The sequence below is a fragment of the Colletotrichum truncatum genome (assembly GCF_014235925.2).
Source record: "Colletotrichum truncatum strain CMES1059 chromosome Unknown Contig_0004, whole genome shotgun sequence".
NCBI lineage: Eukaryota > Fungi > Ascomycota > Sordariomycetes > Glomerellales > Glomerellaceae > Colletotrichum > Colletotrichum truncatum.
In genome coordinates, this window is record NW_027222401.1 from 1373491 (window position 1) to 1399040 (window position 25550).

Consider the following 25550-nt stretch of genomic DNA (forward strand, 5'->3'; position numbering starts at 1 on the left):
CTGCCAGGCTCCGGAGGTTTGGAAGGCATGTGGGGAATACGACCACTTTATCGGCCAAATGCTTGGCCTAGTAGTAACCCAAAGAGCGAATCCCTGCCATTGCGGTGGACGTTCCACGAGTCTCAATGCGGATGTCGTAGTGACAGCGAGCGACAGCCTGTCTGGTTCAGACGGAGGTGAAGCCCCGTCCCAATGTTCTTTCTGCTCTGGTGATCTCCATGTTGAGACGATCAACTGAAGCTCAACATCTTGGGGGAGGGGTCCTGAAAACCCATGATGATGATTTCCCGTGGGATGGCAGAGGCGAGAGCTAAAAATAAGCATTCGGATTGATCGCCTTCAAGACGGGTAGTCGCTGTAGTCGGAGAAAACAAGCGGACGGGAGGGATTTCCAAGAAGAGGACAAGAAATGAGGCTCGAACCAAGAAGACCAAGAGATGCATCCAAGACTCTAGGAGATACCAAGAAGGCGGGGGAGGTCACGTCACTTGAAAAGAGACAACAGGGAGGCACATCATATCTGAGGTACGTATCTTTCGACTTACACGTTTGCTCCAGGTCTTCCTGTCTGGGTTGGAGGGAAGAAGAGATCAGGTCAAGACAAGCCCAAGACGGAGAAGCCATAACCTTTCCTACCAGTACTACAGTAAGTGGAACCGAGGTGGGCCTTGAGCCCTCTGATAGTGAACGACTGGCTGAAAGGTACTGATAGCGAGGAGGCCAGGGACCAGCTCACTGCTTAAGAACCTTAAAGGCATTTTGGTGCAGTATGGCCCACTAAACCTTAAGGCTTTTTAGGGCAGGCACGTGCTATCAGACAGAGAGAGAGAGAGAGCCCAGACTCACTTGCTCTTGCCTGTTCTGTTCGGACGACCGAATGGATACAAGGGGAAGGGGCCCGCTTTTCGTACCGGTCGCCGCGTGCTGAGACGACGCACAGGACACTGCGCAGCCTGTTCCAGGCTGTAGCAGAAGTAGGAGCAGGAGCAAATCGCCGCACCTGCTTCCCTTCAACGTCGCAGACTCGTGGCCTCGACCAGCAACAAAGGAGAAAAGGAGGTCTGATGAAGACATTAGATATCGGCGCTAAGACAATATTGTCTCTGCGCACCGTAAGGTTGGTTGTGAGACGGGATGACAGGAAGGCGAAGTTCAAGGAGAAAAAGCACCTGATTTTTGCAGAGCCAAGAGATTGAATGGTCGCCAAGTCAAACAGGGATGGAAGAATAAGGGGAAGGAAGTAGTAGGCGAGGAAGACCGGCTTGCTCGCACAAATGTCTGCGTAGTATGTACATAGTATGCTGGCCTACTCTGTCCAAAGGACCCTGGTTTTCGTGGTTTCCCCACTCTCTTTACTGACTGTTGGATTGTGCGTGGCAGCTTACCATCAGGGCGGTACGACGCTGTAGGCCCCTTCCCTGCGCATTGTATATTACTCGCTGAATTCCGCTACAGCGCCTCTACCTGCTGTTGGCCGCGCGCCACATGGGCCATTGAGATGCCCGCCAATTACCCAACTGCACCTCGCCAAGTCTTGCACCTCCTGATTTCTCCTGGGCACGTCTCATCGATCCAGGGGCCTGCGACAAGCCTCTCCCTCCAGACTCAAACACCTTCACCAATCTTCAACGGGCATTTGCTATCTTTTCGGCCCCTTCCCATACCCGTTAACGCCTCTTATCACTCACCGTCCATTATCATAACCCACTGCGCCTCATCATCTTCTCGAGGCTGCTCTCCGTCTCGACCTCCCATCGCTACCAGCTGCCCTTCTCTGAAGCTTCTTGGCGCGCCCCAAACGCCAGACGCCCCTCCCAACCATGCCAAGAGCCCAGTCTACACGTGTACAGGCACTGCGTCTGATGTTTGACGATGACATGGGACTTGCTGAAGCTATCCCCATTCCTTCACTCTCACCGTTGCTCATCAGCAAGACACCCACCACGAAAGACCTTGTTTCTAGACCCCACGCCGGCGACGACACACTGAAGAAGCTGCCTTGAACGTAGGGACTGATGTTCTGTTTGCCTCGACCATCTACTGGTCCGCCCGCGAACCCCGCATGTCGTCTGGCCGCCGCTGAGAGCTATAATCTTGTTCGCTTTCGTTATCCGTCTCTCTTGACACCCCCCACTATCGCCGGCTTGCCAAGTCGCCTAGCTCTTTTGTCCCAGTTGCTTTCGAGGCTTATCAATTTGTATGCAACATCGGCCGCCATACCTACCGACATCTGCTTGTTTGTCGTCCTTGGCGAAAACCGAATGCCGTCTTGGTAGCCAAGGAGTCGTCATCCTTACAGGGCTTGAGGTTTCCAACGTGGGTTTGTGACGCATAAACCACGCAGACGAGAGCCTGCAAACGTCAGCCCAGCCTGAAAATTCTCATATTGCCAGCAATGCCCATCGAGTTGTGGCATTATTCGGTTCGTCCAACTTCCGCAAGATTGCCAGCGCCTGCTTCGTCGCGTGATAAGACATTACGGCACCTCCGCGACACTTCAATTGCGACGGAAAGTTGCCTTCCATTCGCCTGTATCGTTCTTTTTCTGTCTCACTCCTCCTCTCCATCGGTAGTGATTTTGTGAAAAGGGGGGCATGGGGTCACAGACTTTGTTTTTCAGGTGAACTATCCGGTCTCTTTCCCACACGTGCTCATGCCGCCTACAGATGTCTGCTGGGGCCGTGTGAGAGATGTGTCCCAACCAGAGACAGTTGACCGAATAGGCAAGCATTGATACTTCTAGTTGAGAGTCCCCTCCCCATTGGAGAAGCGACCTTGAAGATTGTGCGGATTAATTTCAGCAAGACGTACGTGTCGTTCTCATGTTGAATGTAGTCCCTTACACAGCCACGAGGGAAGAACTTGCCAACTAACCAGCAGTGAGATGTCACAGAGATAAACGGCCATTGTTAGTCTTCTTTTTTTCAGGCATGAACGGACATTTCAGAATCTCTATCAGGGTGTGCTTTCGCTCTCTGCAATTACATATCAGCAATCTGGCCAGGAGGGTTAGCCACAGTTATGTCGTGTCCCTGTTTTATTCTGTTCCATCAAACCCCAGAAATCTTGGCACTTGGCTTCCTCAGACACCCACTCCTCTCCACTCGCTAATGCAAAGCATGTCTCGTCTACCGAGGGAAACAAGAGAACTAAGCTTCTATCCAAGTGCGCCGAGTGATCAGCCTGGTCAATCATGAAAATCTCAAGTAAGACCAACGCTAAAGAACGCTCAGAAGGGTAAACTCTGTAGGAATATTATTTGAAGTCTTACGGGATGATATTCCAGCTGCAAAGAGCTGTTCGAGTTGGTAAGACGCTGCGCTTAAAAGATGCTTGTATCACCCGCTATTAGCGACTCGAGGTGATGGCTCGGATGCGGGCATACTCATCCATCTATCGCGAAACAATAGCCCCTATTGAGGGGAGGCCGGAATAGGGAGCCAAAACCAATGGCATTCTACACTGAATGGCGCCTGGCTAGCGACTGCTGAGTCATCAAACCTTGACAGAAACTGGTGACCTAGGGTCCACATGCGTCGTTCCTCAGTTGAATGGGTTAATATGGGTCCTCGGATGCCGGATTGGGAATGCGAGAAGGTGGGATTAAGCGGGAGCTACGGCGTAAGCGGGCTTACCAGCCAACGCCAGACTCCAATTTACACTACTTTGCATATCCTCTCCAAAAGGCCCCGCCACATAGCCGCATTGTGTATCCAATTTCGTAGGCAGCAATACATTTCTTTGAGCTCTGCATTTGAATGGATGTGGGATCCTAGCAAGTGCATCATGGCTGGTCCAACCTCAGTCTAACTTAAACCGGAATGCGAGGTTAATGCGAGGGAACTTCAGTGAACTTTGCATATAAGACCACTGCTTGAACCGCAATTGAACAATTTGTACGAGCTCGAAACTTACCAGTTAAGACCCAAACGAAGCTTCTACGGCCTTCTTTGACATTATTTGCATCTGCCATCATGGTCACCCTCACCAAAATCCGCCAGTCCAACGCCCAACTCACCAAGGCCACCATCCCACAAACCGCCCTGTTTGTAGGTGGGACATCGGGTATCGGCAAGCTCACACTCATCGAGCTTGTTTCCCTCAACCTGCCAATCAAAGTCTATATCGTCGGTCGCAAAGCAACCGAGCCAGCAATAAGACCGCTTCTCGAAGACCTGCGGCGCAAAAACGCCGATGCGGAACTCGTATGGGTCGAAGGCGAGGTGTCGCTTCTCTCCGAAGTTCAGCGCATCTGCAGCTTAATCAAGGCCAAAGAATCGAGGTTGGACTTTTTATGTTTGACGGCGGGCTACGCCCCTTTCGGAGGAAGAGACAGTATGAAGTTTTCTTCTTATGATCTTACATGTGGGATGAATTCTGATACTGATGACAATTAGACACAAGTGAAGGATTAGATGTAACCCATGCCCTCGAATACTACGGCAGAATGCTATTCACTCTGAACCTCCTCTCTATTATTCGGGAGTCTCCCTCACCTCGCGTCCTTACCGTCCTCGGCGGCGGTCTTTTGTCAAAGAAGCTCATGACCGACGATCTCAACCTCGAAAAACCCAGAAATTTTGGCGGGATGCAGTCGCAGACGCACATGAGCATCATGAACACGCTCTTCCTCGACCGCCTGTCTTCAGACCCGCTCAACAAGAACGTTAATTTTGTGCACAATTGGCCTGGTGCCGTGGACACGGGCAACATGACGAGATACCACACGTCGAGCGTCACGTCTCCGCTGCCTTTGACGATTTTGATGAAGCCCATCATGTGGATCATGGGATTTGGGGAAAAGGAGGCGGGCGAGAGGCATGTTTATATTGCTACGACGGGCAAGTTCGGAGGGGTGGGGCCTAAAGATGGGAATGTCGAAAGGGGAACTACAAAAGTTGAAGGAGAAGGGTTATTTCTGCTGAATCATAAATGCGAGGTTTCGTATAATGAGGACGTTTTGAAGGAGTTGAGGAAGGAGGCGCAAGAGAAGGTTTGGGACAAGACTATGGAGATTCTGAAGCCGTATCTCAGTTAGCTTGGGGTAAAGGGACACAAGATATTCAACTGATGACTTTGATTTGAAATTTTTGGTTGGTTTCTAGGTCGTAGCGGGACCTCACAGCGCTGGCACCATATAATTTATAATTTATTAGTTTCGCTCATGACATTGCACACATCTAGCACCCGCGGTCCTCGTAGGCTTTGAATGGCCAGAACACGCCTTGAGTACCTCAAACATAGCTAAGTGGTTTTATGCGGTCGGTACAACTGGGGGTAAATAGCAGCGAACATGTAAAGAGAAAAAGAGAAATAAACTTTCCCCTAAGGCTTTGTCCGGAACTGCGGTGCAGATAAATATGGGATTAGACAGTCTAGCATTAGCATAGGCGGTGAACGTTGTTAACTCTGGTCCAGGTCGAGAGAATCGCTTAAGTGACTAAAGTGACCAAAGTCAACGGAGATGATGAGGGTAACGAGAATAATGACAAGTTCAATCGAAAGAATGGAGAGGCCAACGAAATTTTGACGTGCAATGACAGTCTGGAGGTCTGTTCCACTGTCCCGGGTGATGTGTCGCTTCAAATCTGGTCGTTCCCGCCAGTCCTGCTACCACTTTAGGTTTTGCCATCCCTTTCTAGATACAGTTGAAAAAGTGACACCATTCTTTGACAATAATTAAGTTATGACAAGGGAAAGCAGGTAGCTATTGCAGGAACTCAATACTTGGTTCTACTTCATCCACAAAAGCACTCAAGACCAGAGCCAAAAGGCGATCAAAATATTCTGCATCTTCGCAAACAGATTTGTCCGAAACGAGTCTTTCAGTGGCTTCAATTTGGCATTTGTTACCAAACCTCTTACCAAACTCACTGCACTGCGATTATGCGGCGGGAAGAGTTTCACACGCTGCCGCCAGAGGTTTAGCATGATGCTAGGGCGTTTCTATAATTCAAATAATTGGATACATATTATCTAAACCTCTATTATGAAATCATACTAGATACTGTTTCGGGCTGTTGGCTAAAACCATACATCAAGCCACGAAGAAGAGTTACATGACGTTGAAGAAATTACATGAATGTGGAGTAAAAGTCCTGGGTCTAAAAACCCAAAGGTACACCACGTCTCTATTTGACAAATGAAACATCGAATGATTCTAATTGCGGTGCGCCAGTCGATTTTCTTTTTCTTTTCTTTTGTCCTTGGAAATCTCCGTCATGAGGGATTTGAAGCGGACATCCAGTTCTCGCTCTCTAGATACCACCAGAGTCTAGACATCTTGCACCATCGTTTCTGCTGGTAGCCGGGACGCTCGTTTGCTGCTGGGGTGCAGTCGAATTGTCGACGGCAATTCTCCAGACCTGGCCGGAGTTGTTTTCAATAGCATATAGGAAACCCTCCTTTGTCGCGTAGGTCGCGCCCCAGAAAGGTGCTGTGCCACTTGTAACGCCCGTAAGTCTTCCAAGGTCTCGGGTCACGGTCCAGACATGGCTTGTTCGGTTCCATCGCATGAGGGAGCCGATGTAGTTTTTGACGCCGACAGACCAAAGATCACCTCCCCCAGGACCTGGCACAACTGCCCAATCGCCAATGGTGTATCCAAGAGGACCACCAGGGACTAGCCCTTGGCTTATGAGCTGACTGTAATTGGCTCTAGCAGGATTAAAATTGTATTGGTACCAGTCATTACCGCCGGTGGAGGCCCAGTACTGTCCGTTTTCATCGACATCTCCGGAGTTGAAAAGACCCGAGTAGAGCTTGGCAGATGCGGCAAAGGTTGTGATGGTGGTTGTTTGTCCATTCCCGAGGATACGAAGAAGCCTGAAGTCTCCGGTAGCGGTTGTCTGGGATATAGCGTACATGTAGTCCTCTCTGGAATTGTACCCCAATGCGTTGATATTGCGGGAGATATCTCCGCCGACGTTAGTTGCGACCGTATTACGGGTACCATTAGCGAGATTGATGGAATAGAGCGTTACGCCGGTAGTATCGTCACTTTGAACAAGAAATCCAAGTGTGGGACAGGAGTACGCAACTCCCAGGGTGGCCGAAGCAACCACGCGGCTTGAAGTTGTCGTAGAGGACCTTGTGCTTGAGCTCGATGAGCTACTGCTGCTGGAAGAGGACGAGCTAGAAGAACTCGACGAAGTTGAGCTCGTACTTGTTTGCGAGGAAGACCTTGAGGAACTCGAAACACTTGATGAGCTTGACGAACTTGAACTAGTGCTGATGCTTGAGCTCGAAGTACTTGCAGTAGAGCTTGAGGTAGTTGTAGTTGTGGTTGTGGTTGTGGGCCGTGTCGATGAAGATGTGGAGGAGGATGAGGAAGATGTCGTTAATGACGACGATGATGAGGATGAGGATGTAGTTATAGACGAGGACGTAGTCGTAGGAGAAGAGGTGGTCAGTGTGGAAGAGGTGGTCAGTGTGGAAGAGGTGGTCAACGTAGAAGAGGTAGTCAATGTGGAAGAGGTGGTCAACGTGTAAGAGGTTAATGTGCTAGTCGGTGAGGATGAGGGAGAACTCGAAATAGTCGAACTGGAAGCTGATGAAGAGGAAGATGTTGTCAGAGTCAAGAGCGTCGAGATAAAAGTTGAAGACGATGAGCTCGAGGACAAGGTCGAGGATAGGATCGAAGATAGATCAGTAGACGTTGCTTCCGAAGTGGTTGATTCTGTTGACGAGGTAGTTTCCAATATAGAGCTGGAAGTAGAGGTTGGTAAATCAGAACTGCTGAAAGGTGTTGACGATATGGTGGAAGATGTTTCTGAACTGGTTGGTTCCGTTGACGAGGTAGTTTCCAATATAGAGCTGGAAGTAGAGGTTGGCAAATCAGAGCTACTTGAAGATGTTGAAGAAAGAATAGTAGAAGATTCCTCCGAACTGGTTGATTCTGTTGACGAGGTAGTTTCCAATACAGAGCTAGAAGTGGAAGTTATTAAATCAGAGGTGCTGAGAGTGGTTGACAGAATGGTGGAAGATGCTTCCGAACTAGTTGATTCTGTTGACGAGGTGGTCTCCAAAATGGAGGTGGAAGTAGAAGTCGTTAAATCTTCAGAGCTGCTGAAAGAGGTTGGAGTGGACGTCGGCGTGACCCCTGCAGATGTGGGGGTCTCAATATACACAGTTCCAGGGGCAGTACCGCTTGGCTGAACAATTGAAACAGTGGTAGAACCTGTCGGCGAAGCTGTCCCAGTATAAGGGCCAATTACAGTGACAAAAACAGCGGGGAGGCCTATAATAACGGTGCCTGGGACTGTGCCACTTGGAGCGATTGTGGTAAACGTTGTTGTTTCCGCATTAGGGACTGTGAGGAAGAGCGTCGAGGTGACATACGACGTTTGTGGAGCTGGTGTTGCAACAATGATTGTGCCAGGAGCAGTGCCGCTCGGTGGTATTGTTGTGATGGGAGTAGGACCGGTAATAATCTCGGTACCTGAATACTCTTCTGACCGGGTTACGAAAACTGCAGGTAAACCAATAATGATGGTGCCTGGCACCGTGCCACTTGGGGCAACTGACGTGAGTGTAGTTGTCTCAGCATCAGAACCTGTGAGGAAAGTGGTAATAGTGGTATATGATGTTTGCGGAGCTGGCGTTACAACCACAATTGTACCTGGAGCAGTACCACTTGGCTGTATAGTGGTGATTGGAGTAGGTCCAGTAATCACATCTGTGCCGGAGTACTGCTCCGATCGAGTCACAAATGTAGGAGGACGAGCTATGATGATAGTGCCAGGCACGCTACCGCTGGGCGGCACAGTGGAAATTGCGGTAGGCCCAGTGATTGGGCTTGCACCACTGTAAATGATATCGAGAGTCTCATACCTTGCTGCTACGATGTAAGTACCAGGAACTGTTCCATCGGGCACAATAGTGGATATTGTTGTCGGCTCAGTGAGCGTGTCAGAGCCCGTGTATACTACTTGTGAGGTGAAATAGATAGGAGCTGGGCTAGCTACAATGTAGGTCCCAGGTACTGTGCCGACAGGCTCAATGGTTGAAATAGTGGTCAGCCCTGTGATAGTGCTTGGGCCACTATAAGTAACTTCTGAGGTAACGTAAAGGGCTACCTGACTGGCCACAATGTAGGTACCTGGGTTAGTGCCACTCGGAGCAACCGTTGAAATGGTCAACGGCCCTGTGATTGGAATGGTGCCGCTATAGACCACTTGCGATGTGACATAAACTGCCTGTGGTGTTGCAATGATGACCGTGCCTGGGACAGTCCCACTGGGCTCAATAGTAGAAATAGCTGTTGGGCCTGTGAGAGTGTCTGGCCCAGTATACAAAATCGTTGTGGTAACATAAACTGCGAGAGGCGTTGCAATGATGATTGTGCCCGGGGCAGTGCCGCTCGGTGCAATAGTAGAGATAACAGTCGGACCTGTCAGAGTGTCTGAGCCAGTATATACAATCGTTGTGGTAACATAAACTGCGATTGGTGTTGCAATGATGACTGTGCCTGGAACAGTCCCACTGGGCTCAATAGTAGAAATAGCTGTTGGGCCTGTGATAGTATCTATGCCAGTATAAGGCACAGTCGTTGTAATATATAGCGGTGCCGGCGTTGCAATAACGACTGTTCCTGGGATAGTCCCACTGGGCTCAATAGTAGAGATGGCTGTCGGACCTGTCAGAGTGTCTGAGCCAGTATACAAAATCGTTGTGGTAACATAAACTGCGATTGGTGTTGCAATGATGATTGTGCCCGGGGCAGTCCCACTAGGCTCAATAGTAGAAATGGCTGTTGGGCCTGTCAGAGTGTCTAGACCGGTGTAAAGCACTGTTGTCGTTATATACAGAGGCGCCGGCGTTGCAATAATAATAGTCCCAGGAATAGTTCCACTTGGCGTGATAGTAGAAATGGCCGTCGGACCAGTAAGAGTGTCTGAACCGGTATAAAGCACTGTCGTCGTTACATATAGAGGAAGAGGAGTGACAATAACGACTGTTCCTGGGTTGGTTCCGCTTGGTTCAATAGTAGTCGCAGGTGATGGGCCTGTGAGGGTGTCTGGGCCAGTATAAGGCACTGTCGTCGTCACATACAGAGGCGCCGGCGTTGCAATGATAACAGTCCCAGGAATAGTTCCACTTGGCGTGATAGTAGAAATGGCCGTCGGACCCGTAAGAGTGTCTGAACCGGTATAAAGCACTGTCGTCGTCACATATAGAGGAGGCGGCGTGACAATAATGACCGTTCCTGGATTGGTTCCGCTTGGTTCAATAGTGGTTGCAGGTAATGGGCCTGTGAGAGTGTCTGGGCCGGTATAAAGCACTGTCGTCGTCACATATAGAGGAGGCGGCGTGACAATAATGACCGTTCCTGGATTGGTTCCGCTTGGTTCAATAGTGGTTGCAGGTGATGGGCCTGTGAGAGTGTCTGGGCCGGTATAAAGCACTGTCGTAGTAATATACAGAGGAGGCGGCGTGACAATAACGACCGTTCCTGGATTGGTTCCGCTTGGTTCAATAGTGGTCGCCGGTGACGGGCCTGTGAGAGTGTCTGGGCCGGTATAAAGCACTGTCGTAGTAATATACAGAGGAGGCGGCGTGACAATAACGACCGTTCCTGGATTGGTTCCGCTTGGTTCAATAGTGGTCGCCGGTGACGGGCCTGTGAGAGTGTCTGGGCCGGTATAAAGCACTGTCGTAGTAATATACAGAGGAGGCGGCGTGACAATAACGACCGTTCCTGGATTGGTTCCGCTTGGTTCAATAGTGGTTGCAGGTGATGGGCCTGTGAGAGTGTCTGGGCCGGTATAAAGCACTGTCGTCGTCACATATAGAGGAGGCGGCGTGACAATAATGACCGTTCCTGGATTGGTTCCGCTTGGTTCAATAGTGGTTGCAGGTGATGGGCCTGTGAGAGTGTCTGGGCCCGTGTAAGGCACTGTTATCGTCACATATGCAGCCGCTGGCGTTGCAATAATAACAGTGCCTGGGATAGTCCCACTGGGCTCGACTGTAGATATTGGCGTTGGACCGGTGATAGTATTCGTACCAGTATAGAGGACTGTTGTTGTCACATACGGAGGCGCCGGCGTTGCAATAATAATAGTACCTGGAATAGTCCCGCTCGGTTCAATAGTAGATATTAGCGTTGGACCAGTGATAGTATTCGAACCAGTATAGAGGACTGTTGTCGTCACATATGAAGCCGCTGGCGTTGCAATAACAACAGTGCCTGGGAGAGTCCCACTGGGCTCGACTGTAGATATTGGCGTTGGACCGGTGATGGTATTCGAACCGGTGTAGAGGACTGTTGTCGTCACATATGAAGCCGCTGGCGTTGCAACAATAACAGTGCCTGGGACAGTTCCACTGGGCTCGACTGTAGATATTGGCGTTGGACCGGTGATGGTATTCGAACCGGTGTAGAGGACTGTTGTCGTCACATATGAAGCCGCTGGCGTTGCAACAATAACAGTGCCTGGGACAGTTCCACTAGGCTCAATAGTAGAAATAGCCGTCGGACCAGTGATAGTATTCGAACCAGTGTAGGGGACTGTTGTCGTCACATATGAAGCCGCTGGCGTTGCAACAATAACAGTGCCTGGGACAGTTCCACTGGGCTCGACTGTAGATATTGGCGTTGGACCGGTGATGGTATTCGAACCGGTGTAGAGGACTGTTGTCGTCACATATGAAGCCGCTGGCGTTGCAACAATAACAGTGCCTGGGACAGTTCCACTAGGCTCAATAGTAGAAATAGCCGTCGGACCAGTGATAGTATTCGAACCAGTGTAGGGGACTGTTGTCGTCACATATGAAGCCGCTGGCGTTGCAACAATAACAGTGCCTGGGACAGTTCCACTAGGCTCAATAGTAGAAATAGCCGTCGGACCAGTGATAGTATTCGAACCAGTGTAGGGGACTGTTGTCGTCACATATGAAGCCGCTGGCGTTGCAACAATAACAGTGCCTGGGACAGTTCCACTGGGCTCGACTGTAGATATTGGCGTTGGACCGGTGATGGTATTCGAACCGGTGTAGAGGACTGTTGTCGTCACATATGAAGCCGCTGGCGTTGCAACAATAACAGTGCCTGGGACAGTTCCACTAGGCTCAATAGTAGAAATAGCCGTCGGACCAGTGATAGTATTCGAACCAGTGTAGGGGACTGTTGTCGTCACATATGAAGCCGCTGGCGTTGCAACAATAACAGTGCCTGGGACAGTTCCACTAGGCTCAATAGTAGAAATAGCTGTCGGACCTGTAAGAGTGTCTGGACCGGTATAGAGCACTGTCGTTGTTATATATAGAGGCGCTGGCGTTGCAATAATAATAGTACCCGGGACAGTCCCGCTCGGTTCAATAGTAGATATTGGTGTTGGACCGGTGATAGTATTCGAACCGGTGTAGAGGACTGATGTTGTAACATAGATAGGTACAGATGCTGGCGTCACGATGATTATTGTTCCTGGATTAGTGCCGCTTGGTTCAATAGTAGATATGGGTATTGGTCCAGTAATGGTGCCAGGGCCAGTGTACACGATCGACGTAGTAACATACGTAAGAATTGGAGCTGGTGTTGCAACAACAATAGTTCCTGGGTTCGTTCCACTAGGCTCGATTGTGGATATTGGGGTTGGGCCGGTAATTGTGCTCGGGCCGGTATACAGGATCGAAGTAGTAACATAAGTAAGAACAGGAGCCGGCGTTGCAATAATGATTGTCCCTGGGTTGGTTCCGCTTGGCTCGATTGTGGATATTGGGGTTGGGCCGGTAATTGTGCTCGGGCCGGTATACAGGATCGAAGTAGTAACATAAGTAAGAACAGGAGCCGGCGTTGCGATAACAATTGTTCCTGGGTTGGTTCCGCTTGGTTCAATTGTGGCTATGGGTATTGGACCACTAATGGTGCCAGGGCCGGTGTATAATACTGAAGAAGTAACATAAACAAATGCCGGAGCTGGTGTCGCAACGATGATTGTCCCTGGGTTAGTCCCGCTTGGCTCGATTGTGGATATTGGGGTTGGGCCGGTAATTGTGCTCGGGCCGGTATACAGGATCGAAGTAGTAACATAAGTAAGAACAGGAGCCGGCGTTGCAATAATGATTGTCCCTGGGTTGGTTCCGCTTGGTTCAATTGTTGCTATGGGTATTGGACCACTAATGGTGCCAGGGCCGGTGTATAACACTGAAGAAGTAACATAAACAAATGCCGGAGCTGGTGTCGCAACGATGATTGTCCCTGGGTTAGTTCCGCTGGGCTCGATTGTAGATATCGGTGTTGGGCCAGTAATGGTGCTGGGCCCGGTGTAGAGGACCGATGTGGTGATATATACAGCTGCTGGAGTTGCAATGACGACTGTCCCTGGATTAGTTCCGCTGGGCTCGATTGTAGATATCGGTGTTGGGCCAGTAATGGTGCTGGGCCCGGTATAAAGGATAGTGGTAGTAACGTAGAAAGGAGCCGGCGTTGCAATGATGACTGTTCCCGGGTTTGTTCCGCTCGGTTCGATCGTCGATACAGCTATCGGCCCTGTAATGGTACTCGGTCCAGTGTAAAGGATGGTCGTGGTAACGTAGAAAGGAGCCGGCGTTGCAATGATGACTGTTCCCGGGTTTGTTCCGCTTGGCTCGATCGTGGAGATTGGGGTTGGGCCAGTAATTGTGTTTGTGCCGGTATAGAGGACTGATGTGGTGACGTACACCGCTGCTGGAGTTGCGATAATGATTGTTCCTGGGTTGGTTCCGCTTGGCTCGATCGTGGAGATTGGGATTGGGCCAGTAATTGTGTTTGTGCCGGTATAGAGGACTGATGTGGTGACGTACACCGCTGCTGGAGTTGCGATAATGATTGTTCCTGGGTTGGTTCCGCTTGGCTCGATCGTGGAGATTGGGATTGGGCCAGTAATTGTGTTTGTGCCGGTATAGAGGACTGATGTGGTGACGTACACCGCTGCTGGAGTTGCGATAATGATTGTTCCTGGGTTGGTTCCGCTTGGCTCGATCGTGGAGATTGGGATTGGGCCAGTAATTGTGTTTGTGCCGGTATAGAGGACTGATGTGGTGACGTACACCGCTGCTGGAGTTGCGATAATGATTGTTCCTGGGTTGGTTCCGCTTGGCTCGATCGTCGATATAGCTATCGGCCCTGTAATAGTACCAGAACCAGTAAAAAGAATCGACGTGGTGACGTAAGGTGCGGAAAGTGATGGGATTGTTGTCTCTGTTGTTGTGGTTCCAGGACCTGATGTATCTGTACTTGGCGGAGAAAGTGTAAGAAGCGAGCTGGAAGACGTGGTGATAGTAATGCTTGGGGGTGTAAAAGTAGCTGCACTCGATAGAGAAGAATCTGTTTGAGACGAAAATGATGATAGGGTAGGAGTAATGCTGGAAGTGTCCTCTGTTGTGCTGCTTATCGTTGAGGAAGTATCTATGATTGACGTATTGATAGTTGTGCTAAAAGTATTGGATCCTGTTGAACTCGAAGTTGAAGTAGTTGTAGTGTCTGACACCACCGTAGTCTGTGAGATTGTTGTGCTTGTGGTCGATGACGAGGACAACGTTATGGTGCTAGTCTCACTGCTAGTAGATGATGTGCTGCTGGAGAGTGCGGATGTGATGGATATGGTATCCGAGGATTCTGGGACAATGATCACAATAACCCCTGGAACTGTGCCTGAAGGTGCTCTTGTGGTCAGAGTTGTTGGAGCGGTAATTCTCTCAGTCCCAGTCGGGGTGTACCGAACTGTGGTAGTAATGAAACGGCGAAAGACGGCTGCCCCAACGATAAACGTTCCTGGAATTGATCCTCTTGGAGGAACTGTGGAAATTGTTATGATACTTCCGGACTGTTCCTCTCCATCGATAGTGTAGACAACCGTGGTTGTCACAAATACGGCAGGCCTTACTCCAATGATAATCGTGCCAGGCACAGTTCCGCTTGGCGGAATTGTCGTAATTGGAATAGACCCTACAGCGTCATCTGTGCCGGTGTAGGGAATCTCCACAGTGTTGAAGACTGCTGAGGGTGTCGTGGAACTAACAGTTTCATTTGCCACAGTGGCTGAGAGTGTCGAGTCAGTACTGCTGGAACTTTGTGTGTCGCTATTCGTTGATGTGACGCTACTGAGAGTTGTATTGCTCGTTGATGATAAGTCAACTGACGATGTGGTGGTGGTCGTGGTTTGCGAATTAACATCTGATCCAGTTGTTGTGCTTGTGCCACTTGCCGTATCATCTGAAGAGGGACTTGTTTCAAATGTTTGTGCGGTTGATGAAGAAGAGCTCTCTGATGCACTCGATGAGAGACTGCTGGAGGAGGAGACAACTACCGAAGAGGATGTAACCAGCGAGGACGTAGTGTTGATTGTAGAAGTACTACTGGTGGAAATTTCTGAAGAAGTTCCTGACCCCAGTGAAGTGCTAGTGCTCGTCGTGACCGTCTGTGATGATACTGTGTCTGAGACTGATGTAGATTGCGAAAGAGATGATGTTTGTTCTGTGCTTGTTCCATTCGAAGTACTAGTTTCGGAAGATAGCGAATTGATCGATGAACTATTTAGCGTAGTGGTAACCGAGTTTAATGTGCTTGTAAAGGTTTCCGACGATGTACTGCTTTCGGAGGTTGAGGATTGAACAGTCTCTCCTGTTGAGCTGACTTGTGTAGAGTTATCGACTGACGAGGAAGTTGGTACAGATGATGTTGATGCCGTTTGCGAGGAAGATACATTGCTAGATGAACTGGCCTGCGAGGTTGCAGTCGTTGATGTCGAAGTTTGACTAGAAGTATCGGTCCTTTGAGTAGTGCTAGTGGTTGATGAGACCGACGACTGAGCAGAAGATGATACAGTTGTAACTACAGTAGGCTCACTGGATGAGGAGATAGTGGCCGAAGTAGTTGATGCCGTATCCGCGGAAGATGTTGAAGCTCCTGGAGATGTCGAGTCAAACAATGATGTTGTCTCTGTCGTTGTCGATGGAGAAGAGATGGGGGCTGATGACGAGAATTGGCTCGAAGCGTCGGCCGACGACGTAGCACTCGTTGATGAGCTCAAACTATTAGTTGTAGGAGACAATGGGGTACTGGTACTCTCCGTCGAAGCCGGTTCACTAGAAGCACTCGTCCCCGACGGCGTAGCTCCTGTACTGCCTGGAAATGTTGTCGTACTTTGTGAAGTTATTGTTCCGCTTGTTTCCGTGCTTAATAAAGAACTCGACCCTGTTACTTGACTACCATTGCTGGAAGTACTGCTCGACGTGCTGGTGCCCAGATTCGTTTGGGGAGATGAGGTGACTGTAGGGATGACTGTGCCAGTTGGAGTGAGTGAAGTCGGCGTAGAGGTCATTGAAGGGCTAGTTTCAACAGAGTTACTACTTTCGGCCGAGTTAACACTTGGGCTTGAAGTCGCAGCAGTTCCAGAAACGCTAGTTGACGGTGCCGTGTTAGAGTTGACTGAGCTGCTCGATGCTGATGGCAATGTGAGCTGTGATGATGAAGGCCCTGTGGCATCAGAAGAGGAAAGACTACTTGGCACCGTGCTTGTCTGAGATAATGCACCACTTGTGCCTGAAGTTGTGCTCAGAATCAAGCTGGAGCTTGTTCCGCTTATCGTTGAAGTTGCTGTCGAAGATCCAGTCAAAGGAGTACTGGAGGAAATGCCACTAGCTGACGAAGATTCCGATTGGCTCGGCCCCGACGGGGTTGACGGAACCGAAGTGACTTCTGTTCCCAAAGAGCTTGAAGTGAGACCTGTGATTATCACTGAGCTACTGGTTTGGGCAGATGAGATGGTCTCTTCAGTAGTAGGGTTCGACGTAGATAACCCACTTGTACTACTGAAAAGAGACGACGAGGAGATATCTGTTCGAGAAGAAGTACTCGAAGGGAAACTCTCGGATAAGGTTTGCGATGAGATCGAAGAGCCTGCATCACCCGTAGATGAAACAGTGGACTCGGAGAGAAAGGGGGACGTCGAACTAGTTGAAGGTAGTCTACTAGTAGAAATAGAAGACTCCAAGGACAAACTACTTTGGCTCTGCGAGATGAGGCTCGTAGATGTGGGACTACTAGGCAGTGATAAGGGACTTGTAATGGAGCTGGTAATAGAACTAGGCTCTGTAGACAGCCCAGATTGAATCGAGGTAGTGATAGAAGCTGTGAACGATTGACTTGTAGAACTGGTCTCTCCTGCCGAAATAGATTCAGAAGAAAGACTAGAAACCAAAGTAGGGCTTGATGTCGATGCACTGGGTGAGGTAAGTAATGGGTCCGATGTAGATCTGTCCGTCGTAATTTGGGAGGTAGTTGTGCTGGCTATAGAAGTGCCAATTGTTGGAGTCGTGCCTAACGATGGTGTACTTGCAATCGAGCTGGAAAAAGGTGTCTCTGAGCTTCTAGTAGTTGAGCCTTGAATATCCGTCCCAGGTGTATTCGAGGGCGAAGTAGCTGCTGTATCAACTAAAGATGAACCGCTGGCTGAGCCACTCAAAATTGATGTTGGAGTGGTTTGGATTGCCGCAGAATCAGTTGTGCCGGTACCAGAGCTGGTGGCTGCCACGGAAGATTCTGTAGGAACTGAGTTCGTTCCTGTGTTACTGGCTGTCGAGTCACCAGACCTTGAAGACTCAGAAGGCGGCGATGGTGTCAAGGAGGAAAGGCTAGCTGGAAGGCTAGATGGGGTGACAGGCTCCGATAGAGTGGGCGACGTTGACAAGACTGTTGTCTGCGATAGGCTCTGCGACGATGAGGGGCTCGGTAGATTAGATGATCCCACAGCCGCTGATGAACCCGGGCTAGAGGAATCCAATAGATTTGATGACCCTAACGATGTTCTTGACGAAGCCGATACGGTTGGTGAAGCCGAAAATGGTCCTGATAGAGTAGGTGTCTCCTCTGCAGTTGGAGGAGTTGAGACGTTTGATGGATCTGCTAAGCTCGGAGTTGAAACAATTGAGGAGAAAGAAGCTGCTGTTGTCGGCAAACTAGGGTTGGGAGTAGGCGTTAAGTCGATGGTCAAAGACAGACTCGGGCTAAAGCTCGGTGTGTCAGCGCCAGTTCTATCCATAGTGCTGCTGGTCCCCGAAACGGACAGAGTCGATGGCACAGCAACTATTACAGTAGCGGGCCCTGTCCCTTCCGGAATGATTGTTGATATTGGCGTTGGCCCTGTGATTGATTGAGTTCCTGAATAAACTACCTCTACCGTACTTGACAGTCTTGTGTTCTGTGTTACGGCTGTTCCCGGAAGCCTTCCATTTGGAGGATTTGCCGTGGCAGTGATAGAATTTGTCGAAAGACTAGAGCCTGTGTTACCCACCCCCTGAGTACTCGATCCTGTAGCCGCTCCCGGCAGGTTAGTATCTGGGGCAGGCCTGCCTTGCTGGTTTCCTGTCGTCGGCAATGCTCCACCAGAGACAGAGGTTCCATCATCAATGGTTTCGGCTGGCGTCGCAGTCGGTACAGCTGTGTTGCTTAAGCTGATCCCATTGTTTGCTGTGGGTGACGCTGTTGCAGTAGAAGTTAGAGCACTACTGGTACCTGAACCCCCAGTCTGAGTGCTAGCAGATCCTGTCTGAACTGGTGCAGCGGAACTCGACACTCCGTCGTTCGTCCCCGTTCGTGTACTTCCAGGCTCTTCAACTCCTATATCCACCTGAGAAGAGCCTGGAGAGGTTACAGTCGCCCCCTGTGACGACACTGGCGTCGGTTGAAGTGACGAAGCTGTCAATGGATCTGATGTGATGAAGCTCGGACGAGCAACAATGATAGTTCCTGGTACACTTCCAGAAGGCTCAATTGTTGATATAGGAACAACACCAGTCCCGCCGCCCTCATCTTCAGGATATTGTATCTCTGAGGTCACAAACTGAGGAGGATATCCAACCACAACTAACCCAGGCGAAGTACCGCTTGGCAAGATGGACGTCAGAGTCACTGGCGCCGTAGCCGTGCTGGCGTCAGTCCCAGTAAGGACAACGGCAGAAGTGCTATACACAGTAGGCTGACCGACAATGATGGTACCAGGCACTGTGCCGCTAGGAGGAATCGTGGAAAGGGTAATAGGGCCCGTAGCATCAGGTATTATCACCTCAGATGTGACGGTAGAAGGGGGACGAGCTACGATGACAGTACCAGGGGTGCCGCTCTCTGGCGGGATTGTCACAATTGCTGTCGGGCTGGGAATACCAGGTAGCACAACCTCAGAAGTTTGAAAAGGCGGAGGTTCTGCAACTACAATGAATCCTGGGCTAGACCCACTCGGCTCAATCGTGGAAATAGTTGTTGGAGCAGTGACCTGAGGATCGGTAACCTGCAAAGTAACGTACGTGTCCGTTGTTGGATCTGACCCTGGTATTGGCTGAGCGACGTTCACACCGGGCATTCCCGTAGGCCCCGGGGCCATTGGATCACTGGTTGTAAGAACAGCAATAACAATGGTTCCAGGTATAACTCCGCTAGGTGGAATCACCGTTACTGTCACCGACCTGTCAATCGGGTCAGTACCTGTATAAGCAATATACGAGAAGACGAAAGGCGCTATCGGGGTATCTGGCAACGGCGTCGTTGATGAACCAGCTGCTGTCAAACTTGAAGCTACCGTCGAGGTAATGAAAGGGCCTCTTGCCGAGGCGGACGAAATGGTCTCTGGTAGACCTATAACGACAGTACCGGGCTGGTTATTACTTGGTTGCACAACCGTGAGGGTGGATGGTATTCGAATGGAATCAGACCCAGTGTAAGCCACTATTGATGTTACAAACGAGGCTCCTGGTGATTGAGAGACATTAGGCGTTTCAAGAATACTGCCACCGGATGGCGTGGTCGCTACAAAGGTCCCTGGGCTCGAAACTCCAGAAAGCCCTCCAGTTGGAACAAAGGTACTCTGACCGATGGTGATATTTCCGCCCATGGAAGGATTGGTCGATGGTGCAGGCGGGGGTGGCACTCCTGTTGGGGGTACTCCAATAACGACAGTGCCAGGATCGGTACCCGATGGTGAAATGACTGAGATGATTGTCGGGTCAGATATTGCTTGAGGTCCGGTATAAAGTACAACGGATATATCAAATGAGGGGTTGGCACTTGGCGGGCTGGTGGGAATAGCAACAACGTAAGTTCCAGGCACAGAACCCTGAGGGGGCACAGTTGATATGGTAGTTGGTCCTGCAACCAGACCATCTCCACTGTAAGCAACGGTTGAGGTGTCGAACAATCTGGGATCTGGTATCGCGACAAGAATGGTGCCGCGTGCGGACGCAGAGCCACCGGAAGTCGTGGCAGTCGGCCTCCAAATCAAGATGGTTTGCGAGTCAGATATGATGTTGCTTGTGAATGTGCTCGTGTAGCTAGGCAAAGATGGCTCAGGCTCAGGAGTGATGAGCCCTGCAGCGGTTCGCGAAACTGTGTAATACGGTGGGGGGACTTGAATTATTACAGTCCCTGGTGCACCGTTCGTGGGATAGATACTGGTCACCGTCGTCGGCTCGGTGAGGATACCGGGTCCAGTGTAGATGCCTTCAATCTGAGTTACATACGACCGAGAATCCTCTGATGAGAAGGAGCTTCCCGATACACTCCGTTTCTTCAAATAGATTTCGTCCGATGGAGTACTCCGCCTTGAAATCAAGGAAACTGTGGATTGGATTGGAGTTGAGGTTGGGATAGCCTCGCAGTTAGACGTCCGTGACGTCGAAATAGCCATGTAGGCGACATAGCTGACGACGTACTCGATTGAGTAGCACACGCACGCATTAACTTCCTCTTGATTGAGAGCATCAAAACATGACTGGCCATAGCTGCTGCCTCCAAAAAGAAATGACGACAGCAGGAGCAACCGCAGCCCTGCCATTCTCGACATGGTCGGTCATGCATGGGGGTAGCTGTCTCCCTAGATGCAATATGTGACAGGACAGCAAAATGGGAAAAAAATCCAAAAGTCTTCTGAAACCTCCCACCGCAAAGTCTGCCGGGTGGGATTGTTGTTAAGTATGATGGACATACAACAATCGCTTGTATGGGATCTGAATTTTGTCGTAGTGCGAAACGAGATGCCTATTCCATCGTGCAGGGGCTTGCAAGAAAACAATCGGGGGAGCCTACGCAAATCTGCGATTTCTCTCCTGTTAAAATTGGCACGTCCAATTACCGTCACCAAGTCCCACGTTATTTCCATAAATTCCGAGTATGGGGAGACCCCAGATGCTTGGGTTATTTTCATGGGTGTGAGTGTAGAGTCACGGCGCGAAGGTGTGGGCTGAGACAAAATCAGGGCGAGAGGTGTCTCTTTGAAAGTATGACCAGTCGTAAATTCTCCAAGTTAAGATCGTACACATCTGTATGCGTAACCTAATATGTTGACATCTCATTGTCTCCTTCTGGCGCCTAATGACATCGAAGTAGAACATATCCGATGATATTACAACGGGCCGCCGTTAAAGGACCGCAGATCTAGAGTTAGTCCCCAAAGCATTGTGACTAAGACGGCAAACAATGGAACATGTAAGACAAGAGCAACCAATTTCAAATTAGCTTGCTGCCCATGGAACTTTCGCAAGCCTCAACGTCTCAGATTACCTTGAACCAATGGCTGGGATCGTCAGGAACACTGGCTCTTTTGCGAAAGTTGTTTCGAGCTAACGGATGTGAAAATACGATCCAACAATAATTTACCCTATATTCGGGTAGTATGAGGCAGATTCATCAATAGTTTCTTGCCATCAAAGAGGTTCAACATTAGGACGGACCAAGGACTTGATAATGTAAACTGATTTGTGGAATGTGGCCTCTTTTCTTTCCCATGTTTATCAAACCGTGGCCTAATAAGCTCATCATTCAGCGCATGGTATGCGAAACAATCTTGCTAGTCCGCCAAGCTGCAGGCCACATACCTCTTCCCTCCGAAAATAAACAGATTTCTTGTGCTGGGCACTGTGGTTCGACCGGGTCTCGGTGTCTCAGTACTCGGTTATCTTTGGTCCGACAGCTCCCTTGATTTGATGGCATGGGGCTTATGGCAAATTCTGCCTTAGCTTGGCTCGTTGACATTATCACTTGTTAAAAAAAAAAAAAAAATTAGAAATGAAAAAGTATATGTATGAGCCTAAGCAAACGTACTAGTCCTGGTAGCGCACTTCGGGTTCAACATCAAGAATCACAGACCTTAACGTTTAATTGATTAATACGACGTCTTCTAGTCGTTTGTGCTCAATTTCTACGTAATGTTTTTTATTTACGTCGCAGTTCAACAAAGCATAGACTGGATTACGTTTCCGTTATTAGCATTGTTTCTGCTCCTACTCGCTGAAATAGAATACCATTTTGGTTTATGTTTATGGAAGTTCACAGTGAATAGATACTGATTCGTATTACTAACAAAAAGTGTTGACGAAATACGCCCACCCCCTTCGAGTCATGATTCACATTCCATCGCGTATGAAAGGAATCGATCTTGATTTTGGAAACTTCTCAATCCACACACCAATCACAGTCCTCATCATACAACTCCCCTTCCATGCCTCCGCCGAAGTATGCCATCTGGCGGACATAGGTCAAGAAAGTTTCCAATGCGCTCTCGTCTGTCGCCGATGCCCTACGAGACAACACCTCAAAATACAACGCTTCTTTCAGTTTATCTGAGGATGTCAAGAACCCTACGGCCACTTTCCTAAGTAGATTAAACATAAGTGTGTTATCTTTCCAGACATCTTCAACAGTAAGATCTTCTCCCCGTTGTCTCGCTTCAGCCACTACTGACTGACGCAGGTCCCGAACGCAGTGCCGCGCCGCCTCCGCGATAACACAGGCTGTGTCAGCTAGGGGCATGATCTTCACAGGAAATTCGCTATGGACCCTAAGCGGATCTTTCGTGAGGGCTAACCTCTCTAGGGCGCTTCCCAAGTCAGTCGTAGACGGCGTGGTCTCAATGGAGACAAGTAAGCCAGGTCCAGTAATCAGCTTGCCCGGCTGGAAAATGAGGGCAGCGGAGCCAGTTTTGAGGTATCGCACCAGGTCGTCTTTAGGGTCTGAGATTGGGCTTGCATCTGATTCCCTGCCTGTTCCAGATCCAGGAACAGCATCTCCTCCCGCCCTATCGCTAACCTTGTCATGTACGCGAACTGCATACCATTGATCTCCGTCTGGTGGTATTTTTACCATTAGAACCCGCGGTGTCGCCTTTTCACTTCCCATTCGTGGATTTTCGCTCAGCTCATGTTGATTACCATCAGTGGCTTGTTTTCCGTCAGGTAAGTGTCTCCCGATCGTATCCCAGGCACCGAGACATGTTAGTTTCGCACCTGGGAACCTCACCCTCAGCCCCCCTTGCTCAATCTTCGCTTGGTAAGGGGTGGAATAAGAGATATTGAGATCACCATACTTTGCATACTGGACCAAGGTTCGAGGTGCCCAACGGAAACCGGGCACCTGAACACGTGGGACGCACGTGAAGATGATATCAGGGGGCAGGCCCGCGGAGCCCTGGAGAACTTCTATACGACGCCACAGCTCGCACATCCCATCCTCAGGGGCCTGTCCGTCACCGATCAGAGGCATCACTTCGCCACGCGTGCTATTGATTCGTAAGTCTAGCAGCGTAGCAAGGCATATAACCTCGTCTGATGCGACCGTTAAAGTACGGTATTTGAGCGCATTTGCGATCATCTGCACGAAAAAGCCACTTCCGCTGCGACTTACTGGGTTGTTCTTGTCAGACAGCCTCCACATGCTAACGCTGAGATCACGGAACTCAGCAATAAAGCGGAACGCCAGCGCTGCCTCGTGTTTCGGCGCCTGTTTCAAAAGACCGATGACTGATTCGAGGCAGAGCAAACTATCGCTGAATGCAAAGCAGAGCCGGTCGCCGGCGCCTCGAGCTCGGGATGTACCAGCTAGAACGCCTTCCTGCAGCGTCCACATACGACGCATCCATGGCGAGAGATATATCCTCGCGGCAATATCCATTATTCCCTTGGACGTGTCTTGCACAAGGTTTCCTATCCTTGTTACTTGTAGGATGGAGCTCCTGACCAGGACAGCATAGGCATTTGCGTAGATCTCGCGCATTCTGGAAAGACACAGATTCTTCCCATACCCCGGAGTCGCGGGACAGCACATCGTATCGATCCAGAGGTTAACTTGTCGTATCTTTCGTTCTGTTTGGATGGTGATGCCTGATTGTGATTTCTTTTCGCTCTGCAATTTTTCCTCGACCAGTTGGTAAGCCATCATCGACCAGTGCATCACATATGCTAGCTGGCAGAAGGGCAGAGAGTTGGCCTGAGGGTTTCCCATGCCCTCTGACCACACATGCGAAAGTGCAACGTAGTGATTATCGGGATCCTTTTGGGATTCCTCGTCGATGCTACACGAGATCAAAGCTATGCCAAAACTTCCATCATCCAACTTCCCAATTGCAAAACAGGGAATGTCACCCTTTTGGTAAATTTCGATGAGTTGCTCTTCCTCAAAAGTTACCATTCCTGGACAGTCACACTCGGGTCTTTCGTGTTTGGGCTCGGCAGGTACTTGCAAGCTGCACCCATATTCTTGGCAATCTTTGTGTAGATCTGCGACAGTCGGATCGGCTTTGAATTTGCTGAGGTAGTAAAAAGCGTCGATACTGGTGAAGGAGTCCCGAATCTTGCTAATATCGCCAGGGCACCAACCTGCATTTATCATTGCCATTTTCACACCACTGCTCATTGGGTCAAGCAGTGATGCTATCTTGTAGAACCATGGGTGTTTGGCTGACTTTGGGAAATACTGAATATCACTCTTCATGTCTAGATGATTTAAAGACACCTGGTCAGCCTGTCTCTTTGACAATTAAGGTATAATAAACACTTGTTATAATACCACAGAGATGAAAATGATATCGACAACTTACCATCCTTTGGCCCATGCTCCAGAGCTGTCTGGAGCGCCGAGTCAAGCTTCTCAGCTACGCTAGCCAGACAAATCATCTCTTGGTCAAACACCTTCAAGAATCCAGGGAACCTATGGTCAATGGCGTCGAAGGCATCAAGGGCGGCCGCGAGACACTCTTCAAGGTGTAGGTGGTATTTGTCACCCGCACGAATAGATGCCAAGGGGCCCGATGTCCTTAGTGATGCCAGATCATCATGCAAAGTCCGTGTAGAAAGCATTACGGAGCTCAGTTCCCCTTGGTCATCAAGAGTGAACGACGTATAATTCTTCATGTCGTAGAAATCTCCTAGGAATTCCTGAACCAACGAAAAGAACAGCCACCCTTGATAATAGTCGATGACATCGTTACTTGCTATGGCGGCGGAAAAGTGACCTCTCATGGCGTCGGCCTGAGTAGGTACATGTGGGAATTTTCCATTTAGAATGCTCCCGTACCGCTCTGGGTATTCGAGAAATGGCCCAGGGTCGTGAAATTGAGCTGTGGCAAGCGCTATTTCTGGGTGACCCTGTATCGGGTCATGCGGGACGGGAAGATGTTCCATTTGGAACACTGAGATTAGTTTGTTTTCCTGGGCTGCCAAGACAGGTATGGTTGAGCTGTTGAAGATTGTCTTGGGACGCACGTTTCAGTTCTAGAGAAAAGAGAGGGGGAGTTCGTGATTACTCG

At 49.7% G+C, this 25550-nt stretch overlaps 3 protein-coding genes across 3 annotated transcripts; 1 reads left to right on the forward strand and 2 right to left on the reverse strand.

Annotated features, from left to right (window-relative positions):
* Window positions 1-3974: 3974 nt before the first annotated feature.
* Window positions 3975-5038, forward strand: CTRU02_207174 (short chain dehydrogenase reductase family protein; the record flags this gene model as incomplete). Its single annotated transcript, XM_036719442.1, has 2 exons — window positions 3975-4335; window positions 4398-5038. The coding sequence occupies 2 exons, from the start codon at window positions 3975-3977 to the stop codon at window positions 5036-5038; spliced, it is 1002 nt and encodes a 333-aa protein (XP_036589149.1).
* Window positions 5039-6257: 1219 nt separating this feature from the next.
* Window positions 6258-15157, reverse strand: CTRU02_207175 (cell surface glycoprotein; the record flags this gene model as incomplete). Its single annotated transcript, XM_070204847.1, has 4 exons — window positions 6258-7200; window positions 7253-7503; window positions 7923-15022; window positions 15124-15157. The coding sequence occupies 4 exons, from the start codon at window positions 15155-15157 to the stop codon at window positions 6258-6260; spliced, it is 8328 nt and encodes a 2775-aa protein (XP_070061380.1).
* A 7266-nt stretch (window positions 15158-22423) lies between these two features.
* On the reverse strand, window positions 22424-25425 carry CTRU02_207176 (het domain-containing protein; the record flags this gene model as incomplete). Its single annotated transcript, XM_036719438.2, has 2 exons — window positions 22424-24738; window positions 24843-25425. 2 exons carry the CDS (start codon window positions 25423-25425, stop codon window positions 22424-22426), a joined length of 2898 nt encoding a protein of 965 aa, XP_036589145.2.
* Window positions 25426-25550: the final 125 nt, after the last annotated feature.